General features: G+C 47.2%; 1 protein-coding gene across 1 annotated transcript; it reads left to right on the top strand.

The window, feature by feature from the left end:
• Positions 1-19,274: 19,274 nt before the first annotated feature.
• Positions 19,275-21,614, top strand: LOC147962501 (uncharacterized). The gene is made up of 3 exons (XM_087534208.1): positions 19,275-21,056; positions 21,208-21,264; positions 21,360-21,614. Exons 1-3 carry the CDS (start codon positions 20,241-20,243, stop codon positions 21,612-21,614), a joined length of 1,128 nt encoding a protein of 375 aa, XP_087390334.1. The 5' UTR covers positions 19,275-20,240.
• Positions 21,615-22,088: the final 474 nt, after the last annotated feature.

The following is a 22,088-nucleotide window of genomic DNA, read 5'->3' as shown; positions in this document are numbered from 1 at the left end:
CTTCGACACAGATCTGGATGACTCTAAGTCACAAACCGGATACGTGTATATTTTGAATGGTGGGGCAGTAAGCTGGTGCAGTTGCAAGCAGAGCATCATGGCGGGATCTACATGTGAAGCGGAGTACATGGCAGCCTCGGAGGCAGCGCATGAAGCAATTTGGGTGAAGGAGTTCATCACCGACCTAGGAGTCATACCCAATGCGTCGGGGCCAATCAAACTCTTCTGTGACAACACTGGAGCTATTGCACTTGCCAAGGATCCCAGGTTTCACAAGAAGACCAGGCACATCAAGTGTCGCTTCAACTCCATTCGTGAAAATGTTCAAGATGGAGACATAGATATTTGTAAAGTACATACGGACCTGAATGTAGCAGATCCGTTGACTAAACCTCTCCCTAGAGCAAAACATGATCAACACCAGAATTCCATGGGTGTTCGATTCATCACAATGTAACTAGATTATTGACTCTAGTGCAAGTGGGAGACTGTTGGAAATATGCCCTAGAGGCAATAATAAAAGCATTATTAATATATTTCCTTGTTCATGATAATTGTCTTTATTCATTCTATAATTGTGTTATCCGGAAATCGTAATACATGTGTGAATTGTAGACACCAACATGTCCCTAGTAAGCCTCTAGTTGACTAGCTCGTTGATCAATAGATAGTCATGGTTTCCTGACTATGGGCATTGGATGTCATTGATAACGAGATCACATCATTAGGAGAATGATGTGATGGACAAGACCCAATCCTAAACATAGCACAAGATCGTATAGTTCGTTTGCTAGAGTTTTCCAATGTCAAGTATCCTTTCCTTAGACCATGAGATCATGTAACTCCCGGATACTGTAGGAGTGCTTTGGGTGTACCAAACGTCACAACGTAACTGGGTGACTCTAAAGGTATACTACGGGTATCTCCGAAAGTGTCTGTTGGGTTGACACGGATCAAGACTGGGATTAGTCACTCCGTATGACGGAGAGGTATCACTGGGCCCACTCGGTAATGCATCATCATAATGAGCTCAAAGTGACCAAGTGTCTGGTCACGGGATCATGCATTACGGTACGAGTAAAGTGACTTGCCGGTAACGAGATTGAACGAGGTATTGGGATACCGACGATCGGATCTCGGGCAAGTAACATACCGATTGACGAAGGGAATTGTATGCGGGGTTGCTTGAATCCTCGACATCGTGGTTCATCCGATGAGATCATCAAGGAGCATGTGGGAGCCAACATGGGTATCCAGATCCCGCTGTTGGTTATTGGCCGGAGAGTCGTCTCGGTCATGTCTACATGTCTCCCGAACCCGTAGGGTCTACACACTTAAGGTTCGGTGACGCTAGGGTTGTAGGGATATGTATATGCAGTAACCCGAATGTTGTTCGGAGTCCCGGATGAGATCCCGGACGTCACGAGGAGTTCCGGAATGGTCCGGAGGTAAAGAATTATATATAGGAAGTGCTACTTCGGGCATCGGGACAAGTTTCGGGGTCACCGGTATTGTACCGGGACCACCGGAAGGGTCCCGGGGGTCCACCGGGTGGGGCCACCTGCCCCGGGGGGGCACGTGGGCTGTAGGGGGTGCTCCTTGGCCTATATGGGCCAAGGGCACCAGCCCCAAGAGGCCCATGCGCCTAGGGTTCAAGGAAGGGAAGAGTCCCAAAGGGGGAAGGCACCTCCTAGGTGCCTTGGGGAGGAGGGATTCCTCCCTTGGCCGCACCCCCCCTAGGAGATTGGATCTCCTAGGGCCGGCGCCCCCCGCCCCTTGGACTCCCTATATATAGTGGGGAAAGGAGGGCCTCTCAGAACACGCCTTTGGTGCCTCCCTCTCCCTCTCCAACACATCCTCCTCCTCCATAGTGCTTAGCGAAGCCCTGCCGGAGTACTGCAGCTCCATCACCACCACGCCGTCGTGCTGCTGCTGGATCCATCTCCCTCAACCTCTCCTTCCCCCTTTCTGGATCAAGAAGAAGGAGACGTTACGCTGACCGTACGTGTGTTGAACGCGGAGGTGCCGTCCGTTCGGCGCTAGGATCTCCGGTGATTTGGATCACGTCGAGTACGACTTCCTCATCCCCGTTCTTTGAACGCTTCCGCGCGTGATCTACAAAGGTATGTAGATGCAATCCAATCACTCGTTGCTAGATGAACTCATAGATGGATCTTGGTGAAACCGTAGGAAAATTTTTGTTTTCTACAACGTTCCCCAACAGCGGCCTGGCTCAAAGGGGGGCCCAGCACGGCCCATCTTCACCAACACAGACTCAAGACCCTCGCGAGGGGCCAAGCCTCGCGGAGCGGACGACGCGGAGCTTTCTCAAGCACGGCCTCATCAAGCTGGCTCGCGAGGAGGTGGAGAGATCAAGGCGGGGTACCTCACGAGGTGCCCGTGACGCAAGCCATGACGACCACGGGCGCCAGGCGGGCGCCAGCCCGCGCAGTGTCCTCCTTTCCCCTTTGGTGCAAAGGGGGCAAGCGCAGCCGCAGAGTACCGAGGCATCAGGCAAAGGTTGCCATTTCGGTGCAACAAGACCAAGACCAGGAGGACTGCAAGACGGAGGTCATTGTGGAGCCCAAGACGGCGTCACCACCAGAGCTTTGTGCAGGCGAAGACTACTTTTGTCAGGATAACTGGTACTAGCTGTCCCCTTTCAAATTAGCCCGCCATTGTTGGCTCCCTTCCCGCTCGATATTTGGGAAGAGGGCCAGGGCCTCTATGAAGAGGACCAGCCACCCGCAGGACAAAAGGAGGACAATCGAGAAGAGAGAGAGAGAAGGGTGACTGAACTCCTCCCAGCAGTTCATCCTCCCAGCCAAGAACAGACCCTCGCAAGGTTGTTCTTCCTTGTATTGTTCATCATCCTCAGCCCAAGAGGCAATCCACCACACCACACACTGGAGTAGGGTATTACACCACAACTGTGGCCCGAACCAGTATAAACCCTGTGTCTCTCGTGCTGTTATTTCCATAGCTTAGATCTTTGCATGGCTGAGGGGTGCAGGTAGGTAGGAGGTGAAATCTCCACGCGCACCCCAGTGTTCGAACCTCAAGGGTCTGCCGGAACCCGAAATCTGACATTTGGCGCGCCAGGTAGGGGTGCGCCGGAGTTTTCTCTTCCGCCACCGCCATGGCCTGCCTCGCGATGAGTAGCGTGTCACCCGCTCCGGCCGCCGGCGCCAGCACGGGGGCCAGGGGGCTCCGAGCCTTGGCCCCAGCCCTGCAACGGGTACGGTGGCCGGACATGTTCAAGCCAACGACGCCGCCGCGCTACGGCGGCGCGACAGACCCGCTGGCCTTCTTGCTGTTGAGCGAGGAGGCCCTCCTCGAAGCCGGAGGTGACGATAGGGTCATGGCCAACTGGCTCCCCATGGCCCTCACCGGCGCTCCGCGCACATGGTTGCTCCACCTGCCGGCAGCCTCCGTGGCCTCTCGGGAAGAGCCCCGCAGCCTCTTCCCCACCCATCGCGCTACACCAACACCCCCGGCCGTCGCGGCCCTCCTGGGCGGCTCGCAGGCGCCGCCTACAAGTCACCACGTCAGGCCGTTCATCCGCCGGGTCAGTGCCGCTTCCGCGCGGCAGGGGGCTCTCCCGGACCGGGCGGCGCCCGAGACCGGCCTGACCTTCAGCTCGGAGGACCACCCCTCCAACTCGGCCTGCTCGGGTGCGCTCCCCATGCTGTGCACCCCCACCTTCTGCCAGGTGGCCGTCACCAAAACTCTCATTGATGGCGGTGCGGGCCTCAGCGTGCTCTCGGTCGAGGCCTTCAACCTCCTCTGCATACCCCTGGAGCGGCTGCAACCCAGCCGGCCCTTCTTAGGCGTTGGGGCGGATCATCCAGCTCCTTGGGACAGATCCGGCTCCCAGTAACCTTCGGCACCTACAACAACTTCCGCGCGGAGCTGGTCGACTTCGACATCGCCCCCATCGGCCTCCCCTACAACGCCATCCTCGGCTACCCAGCGCTGGCCCAGTTCATGGCCGCGACGCACCCGGCGTACAACCTCATGAAGATGCCCGGGAGAAGCGGTTTCCTCACCGTGCACGGGGACACCGGAGACGCGCTGCGGGTGCTCAAGCTCGCCTTTAAGATGGCGGCGGCGGCACAGCCCGCCGACTTGGAGACCCCCGAGCCCAAGGGGGCTGCACCCGCCAAGAAGAAACAGTTGTTCACCCAAGACAAGGCAGAAACCAAGCAGATACCCGTCGATGAGGACGGGTCCACCAACGCCACTTTCACCATAGGCGCCAACCTCGAACCCGAGCAGGAGGAGGCCCTGGTCGGGTTCCTGCGTTGAAACAAGAAGGTATTCGCTTGGGAGCCTGACCAGTTGGCAGGGATCCCTAGGAGTGTAATCGAGCATCACCTCAACGTGTGCCCCAACGTGCGCCCTGTGAAGCAGAAGGCCAGGCGGCAGTCCACAGAAAAGCAGGCCTTCATCGTCCAAGAGACCCGCAAATTAGAAGCCGCTGGGGTCATTCGCGAGGTCCGATACCCGGATTGGTTGGCCAACCCTGTCGTCGTGCCAAAGAAGGAAGGGAAGGAGCGCATGTGTGTCGACTTCACCAACCTCAACAAAGCATGTCCGCAAGATCCGTTCCCGCTCCCCCGCATCGACCAGATCGTCGATTCCACCGCGGAATGCGACCTGCTATGCTTCTTGGATGCCTTCTCTGGGTATCACCAGATCAAGATGGCGGTAGAAGACGTCGAAAAGACAGCCTTCCTAACCCCGTGTGGGGTGTACTGCTACACATGCATGCCATTCGGGCTGCGTAACGCAGGGGCGACCTTTCAGCGGCTGATGCACATCACCTTGGGCCCGCAGCTCGGGAAGAATGTTGAAGCTTACGTCGATGACATTGTGGTAAAGTCTCGGGAGGCCAGGACCTTGATACAAGACCTGGAGGAAACCTTCGCGAGCCTCAATGCAGTGAACCTACGGCTCAACCCAGAGAAGTGTGTGTTCGGAGTCCCCTCGGGCAAGCTCTTGGGTTTCCTCGTGTCCCACCGAGGCATCGAGGCTAACCCGGAAAAGGTCAAGGCAGTGGAAGACATGAGCCTGCCAAAAGACCCTCAGAGAAATGCAGAAGCTCACGGGGCGTGTGACCGCGCTAGGGCACTTCATCTCCAAGTTGGGGGAACGAGCGCTGCCCTTCTTCCAGCTAATGAAGAAAAAGGGGCCCTTTGAGTGGACTAAAGAGGCCGACAAGGCATTCCAGGATCTCAAGAGATACCTGACCAGCCCACCGGTCATGGTGGCTCCGCTCCCTCAAGAGCCCCTGGTGCTTTACCTCGCCGCCACTCCCTACTCCGCCAGCGCAGCCCTGGTGGCAGTTAGAGAAGAGCGTCAAATCAAAACCACGGCAGCAGCCCGGGACAAGGCAGAACAGGAACAAGGAAGGCCCACAGAAACCGCCACCGCGGCTGAGGAGGATCAGCCGCCGCAGAGGAGTGCACCGGAGGCGGAAGAGGCCCCTCTCCCAGATGGCCAGTCTCAGGAGGCCTCATCGCCTCAAGAGGCGCCATGGTCTCCGAAGGGAGCCGCCAGCACTGACGCACCCAACCTCGTTGAGCACCCAGTGTACTTCGTCAGCACGGTGTTGCGGGACGCGAGGGCACGGTACCCCATGCCTCAGAAACTCCTCCTCGCACTACTGGTGGCCTCGCGCAAGCTGCGGCACTACTTTCAGGGTCACCCCATCAAGGTCGTCTCGTCATACCCCCTGGAGAGAGTGCTCAGGAGCCCTAACTCAGCTGGAAGGGTCGCTGAGTGGAACATAGAACTGCAAGCGTTTCAGCTCGAATTCAGCACGACCAGAGTCATCAAGGGAGCAGCGTTGGCGGATTTTGTGGCAGAATGGACGGAGGCACCAGGCCTCAAGGCAGACGAGGATCGGTCCCTCTCCCCGGGAAGTGAGGCGCCAGAAGGCTGGGTCATGTACTTCGATGGGGCGTTCTCCAGGCATGGCGCTGGGGCTGGGGCGGTGCTTATATCGCCCACTCAGGACAAGCTCTACTACGCTGTGCAGCTCTGTTTCCAACAAGGTGAAAAGGTCTCCAACAACATAGCGGAGTATGAAGGTTTAATAGCGGGCTTGAAGGCCGCAGCTGCCCTGGGAGTGAAACGCCTCACCATCAAGGGCGATTCGCAGCTCCTTATCAATTTCTCCAACAAGGTGTACGAGCCAAAAGATGAGCACATGGAAGCCTACCTTGCGGAGGTCCGCAGGATGGAGAAGCGGTTCTGGGGGTTGGAGTTGCAGCATGTGCCCCGTGGCACCAATCAGGAAGCCGACGACATCGCCAAACAGGCGTCCAGGCGGTTGCCTCAGGAGCCTGGCGTTTTCGAGGAGCGGCTCTTCAAGCCCTCAGCCCTGCCGTCAATGTCAAACACGGCTCAGCCTCGGGAGGAGCTCCCCCAGCCACCTGCCAGGGGAGCTCCGGCCTGTGGCCCGGCCTCAGGAGCACGCCTGCTCCTGACGATGGAACCTCAGGAGGGATGCTGGATCACGGAGCTCCGGAGTTACTTAACACAAGGGACCCTGTCGGAGAAGGAGGAGGAAGCGGAGCAAGTGGCACGCCAGGCCATGGCATACTGCATCAAGGATGGAGAGCTCTACCGGAAGCGACCAAACGATGTATCCCTGCGCTGCATCTCCAGGGAGCAAGGGAAGGAACTGCTGGAAGATATACACGGCAGAGACTGTGGACATCATTCATCATCACGGACCCTCGTCGGCAAGGCGTTCCACAGTGGGTTTTATTGGCCCACCGCGCACAATGACGCCGTCGAATTAGTGAACGCTTGTGAGGCCTGCCAGTTCCACGCCAAGCAGATCCATCAACCAGCAGGAGGCCTGAACTAGGCAACCTGAATTAGGATTTCTTTGGAGAGATTTCTCAGCAGATAGGCTACAATCTGCTGGTCTTGGATCAACCAAGGGGTGTAGGCAAGATTTGGAACGATCTGTTATTTTCCTTCAGAGTTTTTGGATGAGATTGTTTTGGTAGGTTGAGGAATTGTTTGTTCGAGATACCCATAGAGGCCGGCTCCCATAATCTGAGAACGAGCCTGGGCATGCCATAGGATATAGTTGGTGCGGCTAAGGGGTTCAGACAGTGGCGGAGCCAGGATTCGAGTATAGGGGGAGCCGAGTACGTATATTGATCGAATCTTGTTGATAATTACTAGTTGCTTCTACTAAAATTGTTGATCGTTGGGGGGGGCAGGCCCTTGCTCGTCCCCCTGGCTCCGCCCCAGGGTTCAGAGATTTTGTTGTTCAGACTGGAGAAAGAAGCCGAACTAGAGGAGGAAGACATGGTTGCGGCTGAATTCTGATCTGGAGGAAGTTTTAATGGCAGCTAGGTTTGATCTGGTGGAGAGCTAGATGTGGAGGAAGAAGATGGCTCTGAATACCATGTTAGATTTGGTGAAGCGTCTCAACACCCATACATGGGTGCCCGCATGTATTTATTGATAGATTGAGAGTTGGGCTCTCGTAGGTTTACAGAGATACGGTAGTTGAACCGTGGAGAGGATTACATGGAGAGATAGAGAGAGAAGATAAATAAACCAATCTCTAACTACTCCTAATCCTATACGTGAGGCACAAGTACTACAAGGCTGTCACGTATTACACAATATTTCCAACATTGACTCCCATAAAATCAGAGGAAACGAACGGTGTTCCTCTGGTCTGCTACGGTGTTCCTCTGAATTAATTACTACAAACAAAACGGCACCACAGGAAGATCAATTCCAACTGAACGGCCACTCCTACGATTTTTACTTATATATACTTCTCATATAAAAAATGAATATATGCGAACCATGCATCTATCTATGCAGCACACTACTACTAGTCTCTACTGTCTACTACTACCATCTAGTACCAGCTATGGATTGAATAACAGACCTTGAAATGGAAGAGTGCAGTGGAATGGCGACCAACGGTAGATGAGATCCCAAAGCAAAATCTTGGCCGGCAGGCTCACTAGGTAGCAAACCTAGTGAGAGAGATCGGTATTTCTCGATCTGGGTAGTGTGTTCCTGCTAGTGTGCGTGGTTGAGTTTTAAAGGATTGAAAACATGCCTTCTCGTGATAATGTTTGAGCGCTATCTATTTCCATGGGCCAATATTTAGATAATTTTAATACCATGCCAAAAAATCCCATTACAATTAATACAATAAAATGACCACATATATGTACATAAATGTTCTCACAAAATTAACTGGCTACTATATATCTCCTAGATATATTCTGTAAATGCACAAAATCCTCATCAATTTCTAGCAACTACTTTCTCCGGTATTATGAGTAAAACTTTGACCAAAATTTTAAATAGAGATTGGTTTTGCTAATACTAAGTGCACACTCCCTTATCTATACCCTCCAACATTGCTTCGAGATATGTGCTATCCAACTAACTTAGGACATACAGATTTCTTTTGTGGGTTCCTCTCAAATGATAAAACATATGTACATCAAACTTTATAGATCATTATAACTTTGGAACTAAAATGTTGGAAAGAGATTATGGAATTTGTTGATCTAGTATAAATATACAAAATTTGATTTGGACAAAAAAACTGAATTTTTTGTTACACCTCGTAGATCGAATACGTTGTTGACCTGTAAAGTTTGATGTCCATATGCTCCTTTATTTTGGAGATGCAAAAGTGGAAAGTTCATGAATTGACCGCGAGGCACAAAATGGATGGTTAGATAAGGGGGGTACAACCACAACTTTCACTTTTAACTAATAAAATATGAATTGTGTGTCGAAAAACTATATTGTGGGAAAACATCTTTCGAATACCAAACTACTAACTTAACCCGACACGCGTCCGTAGGGAATACATCGTTGTGGTGTAGTGTACATAGGTTCATCACTTGCGCATGTAAATGTATAATAAATGCCCATGTAAATGTACTTGTCATTAACGCTTCGGAAAGTAACTAATGCCTAAACGCATTAGAAACAAAACATGACGGAGTGGCACTAAATCGAACAATAGGAATTAGTTACCATCTCGTGTTGCAAATCACCCAACATAAGCACCAAGAAATATTTACTTTCATCCTCCGAATGTTTGTAGTTGTATACATCATGCAGTGTGCATCTTCCTCAAGACAGAGACCACATCTTAGCCTGGCCACCTGCGGCAATATAAAGTGGAATGAAGACATGAAGGGATTTCATATACGACATGATGGATCAAGAGAGGGAGGCAAAGGTCACACTGAAATCGAAAGGTGGGGAAGTCCAAGATAAAACTATGTCCGAGATCACACTAAAAAATTAAGACTTGGAACTCTCTCGTCATTTGAAAATATACCAGTTTGAATAACTGTATTTATAACCTCATTAAGAATAGTGATTCATGTAAAACGTAAGCTTTTTATCACCTTACTTGCCTCTCTCCTTGATTCAAGCTGTTGTTGGACTAAATCTTGCCATGTCTTTCCAGCCGACAGGAGTCGATAGAGCACTACAATGCCAGGAAGGAGAGGCGTGACCCTACACGAGGCCCTACCCAAAAAGATCATTGAAAAATACTCATAGGTTGTCGCCGAAGGACGTCGGCCGCTGTCGTGCCATCACCATGTCATGACGCGGTGTGATCACACCCAGATTCTTGCATGAGCACCACAGGCGCCAGCCGTTGCTCCCCATGGTCGATGGCCACAGGCGGCCCACCAGCGTTGTGGTTGTTTGTGACGCCGTTGCCCATCAGCAGCTCTAACCTTTTCTCCTAGGCTCCGAACACCATTCTCCAAATTGTCGCAAGGGTCCTGTGATGCCTTCCTTATCTTTTCTCGGGGTAACTAGTTGTACATCTGTAACCCAGTTATCCACATGCATTTTCCAGTTTACCACCAGTCCACCACCATGAAGACTGCACTGGCGTATTTATGGTACCAGTGAAATTATGGGAGGCGGTGAAGACATTATTGTGTTTGACATAGAATCAGAGTCATTTCGATGGATGCATTGTCCACTCCAGTCGTCCCGTGACGGGAAGTTGTTCGACAAGGAGGATACACTTGCTTTATTGGGTGGCTTGACTCCCTGGACAGCTTCTATCAATGACTGGGTGATGCAAGATTACGAGGCTAAATTATGGTCCTTCAAGTACTGGATTTACCTGTCAATGGTGGATACATCAAAGACAACTTTATTCAACTTCCTCCAAAAAGAAAAGGATAATATCGTTACATTCCACGGCGCAGCTGTTAAATAACGTGGCTCTGCTAAACTAACAGCCTTCTTCAACAAAAAGCATGTGCTACCCTACGATATTGTGAACAATTGAATGAGTCAGTATTTGATGTTGCTTACTCACCACACCCTCCAAGAGAGTATCGTTTCTACTCGTGAGCTCATACGCATCCTCGTGAATAGTAAAAATAAAAATAGTACATAAGTTTTAAAAATCTGAATTGTTTTACGGACGAACATTGACAAATTCTGAACATGCATGCAAATTTCCATGAAGAAAAACATGTCAATATGCTTCTGTAGAAAAAACAAAATTGATTCTCTATCTGTTGCGTTTTCATGAAAATTTGAACACATGTTCATAATTCGTCAATGTTTGTTCCAAAAATTTCAGCTTTTTATTTCTTTTACTATTGTTTTCTATTTTACTGTACAGGAGGGCGCATGTGAGCTCAGGTGTAAACTCTAGGACGCGTTTAGCGGGCAAACGGCTACCCGAAGCGCTCCGAAGCTGCCGGTTATTTTTGGAAAAAAATTGTCTCCTTTCTCCATTAGGAAACTTTTCTCATCTTGTTTTTTTCACATCCTACAGGATACTTTCATGGTCATCCTGTGGTGCATGCATTTTGTTCTGTTTTGCATTTAATTCTTTGTTTTAAAAATTTAAAATGGCATAACTTTCAAACCATGCATCGAAATTAAGATCCGATTTCATTGTTGGAATCATCGCGATGTGATTTTCAAAACTAGACGCTACATGAGTATGTTTAGGCCCCACTAGGTGCAACTGCCTGATAGTTGATGTGCAACTACCTGACAGTCGATGTGCAACTTTCTCCCTACGAGTGGACTTGCAGTTTTCATTGATGACACCTCCACCCCAAAGTACCCCTACCAATAAGATGTGCAACTTCGTCTATTGACTCGACCAACTTTCTAGTAGTCGATGTGCAACTCCCCCCTCCCCCTCATAGATCTCCGTTTTCACTATTTAATGTCTTGGCCAAGTGCTTAACAGTGGACGTGCAACTTCGGATGTTGCACCGGCCAACTGCCTAACAGAGATGTGCAACCTTCCCCGTATCCCCCATGGATGTGTAGATGCTAGCATCCCGTCCAAACCACCCATGCTAGTGAGATGTGCAACTTTAGAGCCTTGTCTATATGCAACATTTCAGTATCCCTTATGGATGTGTTGTTTGACCATCCAACTATCCCTGCCACTGAGATATGCCAACTTTGTCTATTGCCTTGACCAGCTGGCTAACAAACTATGTGCAACTCTGTGTATTGCCTCCACCAATTAAAACCACATATCCACAAGTAGAAAGGGAATGAGTTGCACATCGACTACTAGGTAGTTGGCTAGAACAACAGACTGAGTTGCACATATTGCTACTAGTAGGGTAGGTGCCACAAGGAAAAACTACACATCTATGAGTAGGGAGGACGGGTTGCACATGCACTACTAGGTAGTTGGCCAGAACAGTAGACTAGTTGCACATCACAAAAAGTTGGTTGTTATGGTTTCTAAGTTGCAACCTCATAATAAGTTGGGTCATGCAGCTCTGAAGTTGGTCTTGAAAAGAACCGACCATGTTGTACTGAAGTTCCACCATGCAGTAATAGAGTTGCACCATATAGGACCAAAATTGACATAAAAAACTTCCGTCAAAACATACTTGTGCGGGATCTAGTTTCAAATATCTCGTCGTGAAGATTTTAGCGGTGAAAACAGATCTGAATTCGAACTCAATGTTTGAAAGATACAACTTTTTAACAACTTCAAAACTCAAAATAAATGTGCGTGGATCGGGTTTTTATGGACCAGTGTGAACAAATTTAATGCCAACAGTCATATGTGCTAGAAGACAAAGAAGTACACATGCATGAAAGTGACAGAGTCGGCTGCTTCCTTACGTGAAATAGTGCACGTGCACTAATTAGAATTTAGGTAAACTTTATAGCCTCTATTCTCCACGGGACAAATCTGAATGGTCAAGACTTCTATTTTGACTTTGAAGTGCATGAAACATTTTTTTTATTCATACGAATTATTTTTACATTTTATAACAATTTTCAAAATGCAATGTACATTTTCTTGAAATGAGTGAGTAACTTAGAAATATCACATGATTCTTGTTCAATGGTACTACTATTTCTAAAACTTGAGCAAGCTTTTTTACACAGTATGAATATTTTCTAAATGTGCGATGAAAACTTTTTAAAAATGAAATAAATTATGCTTTCACAATAATGTATGTGGCTTCAGTTTAGCCATCAATCTATCTTCACTAGTGTATTTTGCTTCAGTTTACTATATAATTCGATTTAGCCATCACTCTATTTTCACTAGCGAACACAAAGTCTTGAGTTGGTTGCATCCACTCCCTCCACGTCCTACACACTTTCATCACTCGCACTTGTCATTGTATAATAAAGACCCATGTAAATATGCTTGTCACAAACGCTTAGGAAAGTAGCTAATGCCTAAACGCATAAGAAAAAAACATGATGGAGTGGCATTAAATCTGACAATAGTAATTAGTTACCATCTCGTGTTGGAAATCACCCAACATAAGCACCATGAAATGTTCACTTTTATCCTTCGAATTTTTGTAGTTGTATTCATAGCGCAACGTGCATCTTCCACAACATGGAGATGTCATCTTAGCCTGTCCAGCAACAGCAATAAAATTGGAATGTGAAGACATGAAGAGATTTCATATACGGCCTGATGGATCAAGAGAGGGACAGAGTCGACCCTTGTCATTCCATCACCGTGTCATGATGCAGTGTGACATCGACACCCCAATTCTTGTGTGAGCACCATAGCCGCCAACCGTTGCTTCCTATTATCGATTGCCACAGGTGGCCCACCACCCTCATCGTCCTTCCTGACGCCGCTGCCCATCAGCAGCTCTGACCTTTCCTCCTGAGCTCCGAACATCATTCTCAAGATTGTTGCAAAGGCTCCTATGATGGCTTCCTGACCTTCTCTCGCGGTAACTAGTTGTACATCTGTAACTCGGTTATCCACGAGCATGTTATCCTGTTTACCACTAGTCCACCACCATGGAGACTGCACTATCGTATATATGGTACCAGTGACATTATGTGAGGTGGTGCTGAAATTATTTTGTTCGACATAGAGTCCGAGTCATTCCAACGGATGCGTGGTCCACCCCAGTCGTGCCTTGACGGGAAGTTGTTCGAAAAGGAGGGTACACTTGCTTTATTGGCTAGTTTGACTCCAAGTCCAACTTCTATCAATGTTTGGGCGATGCAGAATGACGAGGCTAAAACATGGGCCTTCAAGTACCGGATTGACCTGTCAATGGTGGAGGCATCAAAGAACACTTTATTCAACTTCCTCCAAAAATAAAAGGATGAGATCGTTGCAGTCCGCCGTGTAGCTTTTGAGCGACATGGCTCTTCTTAACTAGCAGTCGTTTACAACAAAAATCATGTGCTACCCTATGGTATTGTGAACAATGGAATGAGTTAGTATTGCATCTTGCTTACTCACCACACCCGCCAAGGAAGTATCATTCCAATCCTAGGCCATGAGATGCAAAAAGAGCAGGGACATTAAGTTTTTGCTAGCGAGCTCATACGCATCCTCATTAATAGTAAAATGAAAAAATAGTAAACAAAATCTATAAAATCTGAAAAAAAAAATATGAATGTACATTAAGCAATTCTAAACATGTGTGCAAATTTCCATGAAGAAACAACATGTCAATATGCTTCCATAGAAAAAAGTACATTGATGCTCCATGTGTTGTTTTTTAATAAAAAATTCACGCATGTTGAGAATTCGTCAATGTTTGTTCAAAATAAATCAGTTTTTTATTTCTTTCAATATTGTTTTCGATTTTGCTGTTCACAAGGGGTACATCTGAATGGTCATGACTTCTGTTTTTCTTTTCCCTTGACATGCCTTTTGTTCGTAGCTCTTTTAACTATAACATACATTGATATTGATGTGCACGAAACATTTCTTGCATTGTATAACATTTTTCGAAATGCAACGTACATTTTCGTGAAACGAGCAAATAGCTTGGAAATTTCACATAATTATTTTTGAATGGTACAATCATTTTCTAAAACTTGAGCAAAGTTTTTACACAACATGAAAGTTTTTGAAATGTGGGATGAACAGTTTATATATATATATATATATATATATATATATATATATATATATATTCACAACAATGTATGTGGCTCCAGTTTAGCCATCACTCTATCTTCACTAGTCTATTTGGCTTCAGTTCAGTGTATAATTCGATTTAGCTATCACTGTGTTTTCACTAGCGAACACCAAGTCTTGAGTTGGTTGCATCCACTCTCCCCACGTCCTACACATGTTTATCACTTGCAGTTGTCAATATATAATAAAGACCCATGTAAATGTGTCATTAATGCTTAGCTAAGTAGCTAATGCCTAAATGCATAAGAAACAAAACATGACGGAGTGGCACTAATTCTAACAATAGGAATTACTTACCATCTCATTTTGGAAATCACCTAAATGTTTACTTTCATCCTTCGAATTTTTGTAGTTGTATTCATCGCACAGTGTGCATCTTCCACAAGACGGAAACATCATCTTAGCCTGGCCACCTGCAGCAATAAAAAGTGGAATTTGAAGACATGAGGACATTTCATATACAATCTGATGCATCAAGAGAGGGATAGAGCAGAGCAACACACCAAACAATAAATGGAGGATTACTGGCCGAGATAACACTGAAATTGGAAGTGGGGAAGTCTAAGACAAAACTATGGCCGAGATAACACTCAAAAAAAATTGCAGACTAAGGCATAGCCTAGTGGTGGGAAGGGGCTGATGCCTTCCCGCTCACCCAGGTTAAAGGCATGGTACTTCCAATTTAGGTTTGTTGCACCAATTATACTGTAGGGGTTTCCCTTACAGTCTTTCTGTCAAAAAATAACACCAAAAAATTAAGACTTGGAACTCTCTCGCCATTTGAAAATATACCCGTTTTAATAATTGTATTTATAGCCTCATTAAAAATAATGATTACTAAGCTCTTGATTCAAGCGGTTGTTAGACTAAGTCTTGTTGTGTCTTTCCAACCGAACGAAGTCGACGGAGTACTATGATGCTGGGAAAGAGAGGTGCAACCCTGCCCAAGGTCCTGCCCGAGAAGTTCATTGAAAAAATACACATAGGTTGCCGCCAAAGGACATCGGCCGTTGTTGTGCCATCACCATGTCATGACGCGGTGTGACATCCATACCCGGATTCATGCGTCAGCACCACGGCTGCTAGCCGTTGCTCCACATTGTCAATGGCCACAGGCGGCCGACCACCCTCGTCGTTGTTCATGATGTTGTTGCCCATCAGCAGCTCGGAACTTTCCTCCAGGGCTTCGAACACCATTCTCAAGATTGTCGCAAAGGCTCCTATGATGGACTCGTTATATTCTCTTGGGGTAACTAGTTGTACATCTGTAATTCGGTTATCCGCACCCATGTTCTCTTGTTTACCACGAGTCTACCACCACGGGACTGCACTAGCGTATTTATGGTGCCAGGCACATGATGGGAGGCGGTGGAGACATTATTTTATTCAATGTAGTACCATGGTCATTCCGATGGATGTGTGGTCCACCCCATTCATGCCTTGGCGGGAAGTTGTTCGACAATGAGGGTACACTTGCATTATTAGATGGCTTGACTCCTCGGCTAACTTCTACCAATATCTGGGTGATGCAGGATTACGAGGCTAAAATATGGGCCTTCAAGTGCCGGATTGACCTGTCAACGATGGAGGCATCAAAGACAACTTTATTCAACTTCCTTCAACCAGGAATGGAATAAGTCAGTATTGCATGTTGCTTATTCACCACACCCTCCAAGAGAGTATCATTCCAATTCTAGGCCATGAGATGCAAAAACACCAGGGACATAGTTTCTGCTCGCTAGCTCATACGCACCCTCATGAATAGTAAAATAAAAAATAGTGAACAATATTAAAAAAATCTGAATTTTTCTCCATGCGTGCAAATTCTGAACATACGTGCAAATTTCGAAGTGGGCAAATTCCGAACATTCCTAGCCGGACGACTCCAGGACGGCGGCTCCGAGCGACTTCGACGATGGTCGTGTCGTCGTGACTACAAAGGCAGCACAGCGGTGGTGGACGTTGCCTCCATGGCTTGTGTGGTGGGCATGCTCTGGTGGGCAATGGGCCATGGATATAGAGCCCGTCCAGATCCTCGTCGTTACAGAGCCGATCTACGAAAATTAGTGCCGATCCAACTGGCTGCGAATTGGGGATAAGTGGGCAACATTGAAAACTGAGCTCCGACTTTGGTCATGGCGGGTGATGATGGTGTCTATGTGTCATTACCTTGTTGAAGGCATCGTCAATGCAGTCATTATCTCCTAGCTCAGGTTGTTCTGACGGAAAACCCTTGATCTAGGTCTCCAGATCGAACGATGCCGGTGTTGTCGGTGTCGTTTATCCCTCATGAGGGCATCATTTTGGAGCATATGCTTGCTGGAGTCGTCACGAGGTGGAGCAGTGTGGCATCTACTGCATCGACGACTGTGGGTCTCGGCGGCATGGTGCAGCGCGGTGTCTTGGCGACGAATGCGTCTTGATGGACAAGCACAGGGCAGTGGCGCTGTTTGGAGCTGTGGCGGCATTGACGGCTGGCTGGGAAAGGATAATGCGGATCTCTACCATGGAGATGACTCGGCCGGTCCATTGTAGGGGCGGCTTCGGAAGGGTGTGCATATGATACACGTGCTGGGTCTGCTGGACCGGATGTCCACGCTCGGTACGTCATGTGGGCGGCTCCGCCATTTCCCGTGTTCTAGATGGTGGGGGCGTGATGGCATCCCCATTGTAAAGTTTGTAGGTGTGGAGTTGTGGCTTCGGCTTGTTGGTGTATGTTCTTGTCACATCTTTATTGAATAATTTAATTAAGATGATTATGTACATCTATCGATGCAGAGGCCGGAGTCAACCTCATTTTCAAAAAAAAAGCAGCTCGCCGCCGCCATTAGACCCTCCGAGGGTCTTGCCTTCCTCTTCTAGTTTACGTTAAGCTACAATGTATTTGCCTTTCACTCTGTCTTCAGTAGTTGTCTCTCTGTTCTTAAGTCATGTGTAAACGTCCTTTGTAACAGTAATTATCATAACTGATCAATGCAAGAGTCAAGCTTTCTATCAGTTTAATTGCTTCTCTACTTGATTTTAAGTTGCTCGTCTCTGAAGGAGTTAGCCGTGGGTGGACTAAAGTTTGCTTGCCGCGTCTTTTCAGCTGACTCGACTCGACGGGCATGATGCCAGATAGTAAAGGTGCCACCCTGTTCAAGGACCTGCCCGAGGATGGCGACGAGATCATTGACAAGATACTCCGTCGGGTTGCCATGCCGCCCAATGACGTTGGTCGCTGCCATGTTGTCACCATGTCATGGCACAGCGTGACATCCACACCCGCATTCGTGCTCAAGCACCGCCGTCGCCATCCGTCGCTCTCCATTGTCAACGGCCAAGGGTGGCCCGCCAGCCTCATCGTCGTCCGTGACCCTGGTGCCCATCAACAACTTTGGCCTTTCCTCTCGGGCTGCGAACACCCTTCTCAAAATTGTCTCGAAGGTAGCTGTGGTGGCTTTCTTATCGTCTCTCAGGAGTGAAGTGCATTGTAGGTCCCTAAACTATTCGAGGGGTGTCAACCAGGTCCTCGATCTATGAAAATCGATGTGTGGGTCCTCGAACTATTGTAAGTGTCTCAGTCACGTCCAAAACCTGCCCGACCCAACCTGACCTGCCGTTGACTGTTGCCATGTCGGACAGGGGTAACGGAGGTGGCTGGATATTTACAAAAACACCCCGAATCATTTCAGATCGATATTCCCCAGTCCTTGCCTCTTCTTCTCCTTCTCTCCCGATATCTCTCACGGCGATTTGGGGGCAGTGGCGCCCTGGCGATTTGGTGTGGCTGCACGGAGACGGCGGCGCCTGCCTAGGCGTCGATGGCTCCGGTACGGCGGCTCCCTGGAGATCCTCCTCCACAGTACGGTACGTTCCTCTCTGTCCCCCCAATCGATTTGTGACTAGGGTTAGGGTTTGATCCGAATTGGTTAGGGTTAGGTTTGTGCGCAGCTTCCTGATGCTCGATTCCCTCTCTTTGCACGTAGGACCGAACGACGACCTCTTTTCAGTAGAGATTCATCACAGTGGGTTCTTTTGTGGTGACGGCCCAAACAAGACATATGTAGATGAGCGTATTGACACATTTGATTGTTGTGAAGTGGACACATGGTCTCTGCTTTGGATAGAAGATTTTGTTAGGCAGTGTGGCTATGCATATGTCACAAGGTTGGAAGTGTATTAGTTGCTGCCAGGGAAATCATTGTTTGATGGACTGCCAGTGCTCGTGTGTGATGCTGACACAAATTATATGATGTCAGTGGTCAGCAAGATCAAAACTTTTGAGCTATATGTGAATGATAAAGATCTGGAGAGATCAATCTTCAGTGATAATGACATTCCAATGACCGGAGGCCCTGAGCTGCCTAAGGTTTTTACTCCTACAAAGAGAAAGCCACTGGATATTCCACCCTTCTATGATAATGTCATCAGCCCCAAACAGAGAGCAAAACTTCAGAGAAATTTTGTCAGGAGAGAGGCTGAGGCATGGAACAGTAATGTAGGGCATCAGTTCACATATGAGAGGAGAAGCAATAGGAGGAGGGCTCAGTTTGAACCAGAAGTTGAAGAGGACAGTTCTGGGGGTGAAGACAGTAGTAGTGGATCAGAGTTTGTGGACTCCGATAATGAGTTCGATAAAGATGATGACAACCTATATGAGAAGTATGTTGATGCAGATGCAGAGGAGGAGGAGCAGAGCAAGGACAAGGACAAGGATATTGGAAGCTCAAAGGAAAAGGGAAATGCAAATGCAAGTAAGGGCAAGAATTTGGTGGAAGAAGAGGAGGAGCTAGACCTCCCAGATTCAGATGAAGAAGGAGGTGACAACAGTTTGAAGTTCAAAAGTTTTAGGCCTGAAGACATGAAAAATCCTGTGTTCAAAGTTGGAATGGTCTTTTCATCAATTGTAGAGGTTAGGACAGCTTTGGCAGAGTATGCTATTAAGAACAGGGTAGCTATAAAGACACCAAAAAATGACAAAATTAGAGTGAAAGCTCATTGTGTCACAGGTTGCCCCTGGGAGTTCTTTGCCTCAAAGGACAGCAGAACAAAGTGCATAATGCTGAAAATATACATAGATGAGCACACTTGCAGTAGGGAGTGGGAGGTGAAGCAATTCACTGCTAGTTACATAGCAAAGAAGTATGTTGAGAAGGTGAGGACAGATGAATCAATTTCATTGAGAACCCTGGGAAGTAATGTGCAAGAGGATTACAATATGGCAGCCACCAAGAGCAAGCTTGCTAGAGCAAAGAGAGAAGCAATCAGAAAGATTAGAGGAGATGAGCAAAAACAGTACAATATGTTGTGGGATTTTGCAGAAGGGCTGAGAACACAAAATCCTGGTAGCACATTCTATTTGAAACTGAAAAATGGTGTTCTTTTTGACAAATTGTACATGTCTATAGATGCATGTAAGAGGGGTTTTCTGCAAGGATGTAGGCCAGTAATTTGTCTGGATGGTTGCCACCTTAAGACAAAGCATGGAGGAATACTTCTAACAGCCATAGGAGTTGATCCCAATGACTGCATCATTCCAATAGCCATTGCAGTAGTTGAGGTTGAAAACACCATCACCTGGACATGGTTTCTCAAGACCTTGAAAGAGGATCTGTTAATTCAGAACACTAAACCATGGACAATCATGAGTGATAGGCAGAAAGGCTTGATTAATGCTGTGGACGATATGTTCCCTGATTCATAGCATAGGATTTGTGTACGACACTTATACCAGAACTTCCATGCCAATTAGAAGGGTGAAACATTGAAGAACCAGTTGTGGGAAATAGCAAGAAGCAACAATATGGCTACATGGAAAAAGAACATGGAGAAGATGAAGGAGATGAACCTAGAAGCATGGGCATATTTGGATGGCCTTGCCCCTAACACATGGTGTAGGGCATTTTTCGAAGAATTGCCTAAATGTGATCTACTCCTCAACAACAGTTGTGAGGTCTTCAACAAATGGATACTTGATGCAAGGGAGTTACCAATTTTGAGCATGTTGAGGAAGATCAAGGCGCGGTTGATGACAAGATGGTATACAAATAGAAAGCAATGTGAGGATGACTGGTCTCAACTACCATTATGCCCAAAGATCAAGAAAAAACTTGACAAAAACATTGAATGGGAAAAAAGTTGCCATGAACGTCCTACTGGCAAAGGCGTGTTCAAGGTAATGAGCCGTGAAAATGAATATGTAGTTGATATTCTCAAGAACAAATGTAGTTGCAGAAGGTGGCAGCTGGTCGGGATTCCTTGTAGCCATAGTATTGCTTGTTTGAGGTTTGAGAGAATTAAACCAGAGGACAAAGTGGCTGCTTGCTATAGTATTGAGGAATACAGGTTGGCATATGGACATGTCATCATGCCTTGCAGAGATCCAGCTGAGTGGCAGAAAACAAATGGTCCTCCGATAGAACCTCCAAAGTATGAGAAGAAGGCAGGCAGGAAAAAGAAGAAGAGAATAGTTCACCCTTCAGAGAAGGATGAAGGCACTAGGTTTAGCAAGCATGGAGTAATAATGCATTGTAGTGTCTGCAACTCCACAGAACACAATAGAAGAAAATGCATTGTACTACATCCATCTGATAGAGTGCCTGCACTAGAAAAACTACCTGTGAGAAGAAATTTGCTTCAAGCACCTACTGCACAGGACTCCCAATGCACTGAGATGACCATCACATAGGTACTGAACTAACCATGCTTGAATGCCTACTTGTAGTGTATCCAAATGCAATGAATTGACATGATTTTACATTTGAAATTAGATACCTGGTGAGGATAGTTCACACACATGTTCGGTGATGTCAACATTATTCCAAGAGGTTAGCATTTGTTCCAAAGAAATGTTGTTTACATATTTATCTGTCCGGAAATACTTGTCGCTCAAACGGATGTATCCGTTGTGTCAATTGTGTAGGTTGAAGCATCTCAAGTAACACCTGATGCACCACCAGGACCACTTCCTGAGTGCTCTTTCATTGCATCGAGGAGAGATGAGCTGCCAGTGCCCAGGGCTACAACCAGTGCACAATTTCTGAAGAAAAAGCTACAAACTAAGAAGAAAAAGACAACTCCTAAAGCAGCTGTTAGGCAAGCCTTTGTGCCTCCTAGAGCAGCCACGCAAGCCTCCCAAATAGATGCTGCTGTTGGTGTAACTGAAGCAGCAAAATAGGCCAGAAGAACAAAGGCAAAGAAAGTGCCTAAAGATTAATGCATAGAGAGAAAAGCTCCTTGAGGTGTTGAAGGAAACCTGAGCTCATGCCCATGTCTTGGTTGTAGGTTTTGATCCACACCTTGTAATAGTGTATGGAGTGCATATGTGTCTTTTGTGAACAACCTGTTATGATAGATGCTACTGTCCCTCTCTTTTGGATGCACTCCTCTTTTGTGACAAAACTTGTTATGCATTCAGCTAATCAATGATGACTGATTTCATGCCAATTATGTATGTCCTTTGTGAACAACCTGTTATGATAGTGCTTGTTAAAAATGTGATGAAATTCTTGCCAAAATTTGTCATGCTTACACATTATGGGAATATTGCAAAGCACATTCTAGAAATATTTCATCATGTCATTGCTACATGCACCATACATTGTTCACTGACAATGTTTCTTGCACATTTGGCAACTAAAAACACATTTCA

The sequence above is a fragment of the Triticum urartu genome, chromosome 7A (assembly GCF_056163025.1).
Source record: "Triticum urartu cultivar PI428250 chromosome 7A, HENAU_Tu73, whole genome shotgun sequence".
Taxonomy (NCBI): Eukaryota; Viridiplantae; Streptophyta; class Magnoliopsida; order Poales; family Poaceae; genus Triticum; species Triticum urartu.
The sequence above is the reverse complement of the archived record's forward strand: the minus strand, read 5'-3'. Positions and strand labels throughout refer to the sequence as shown.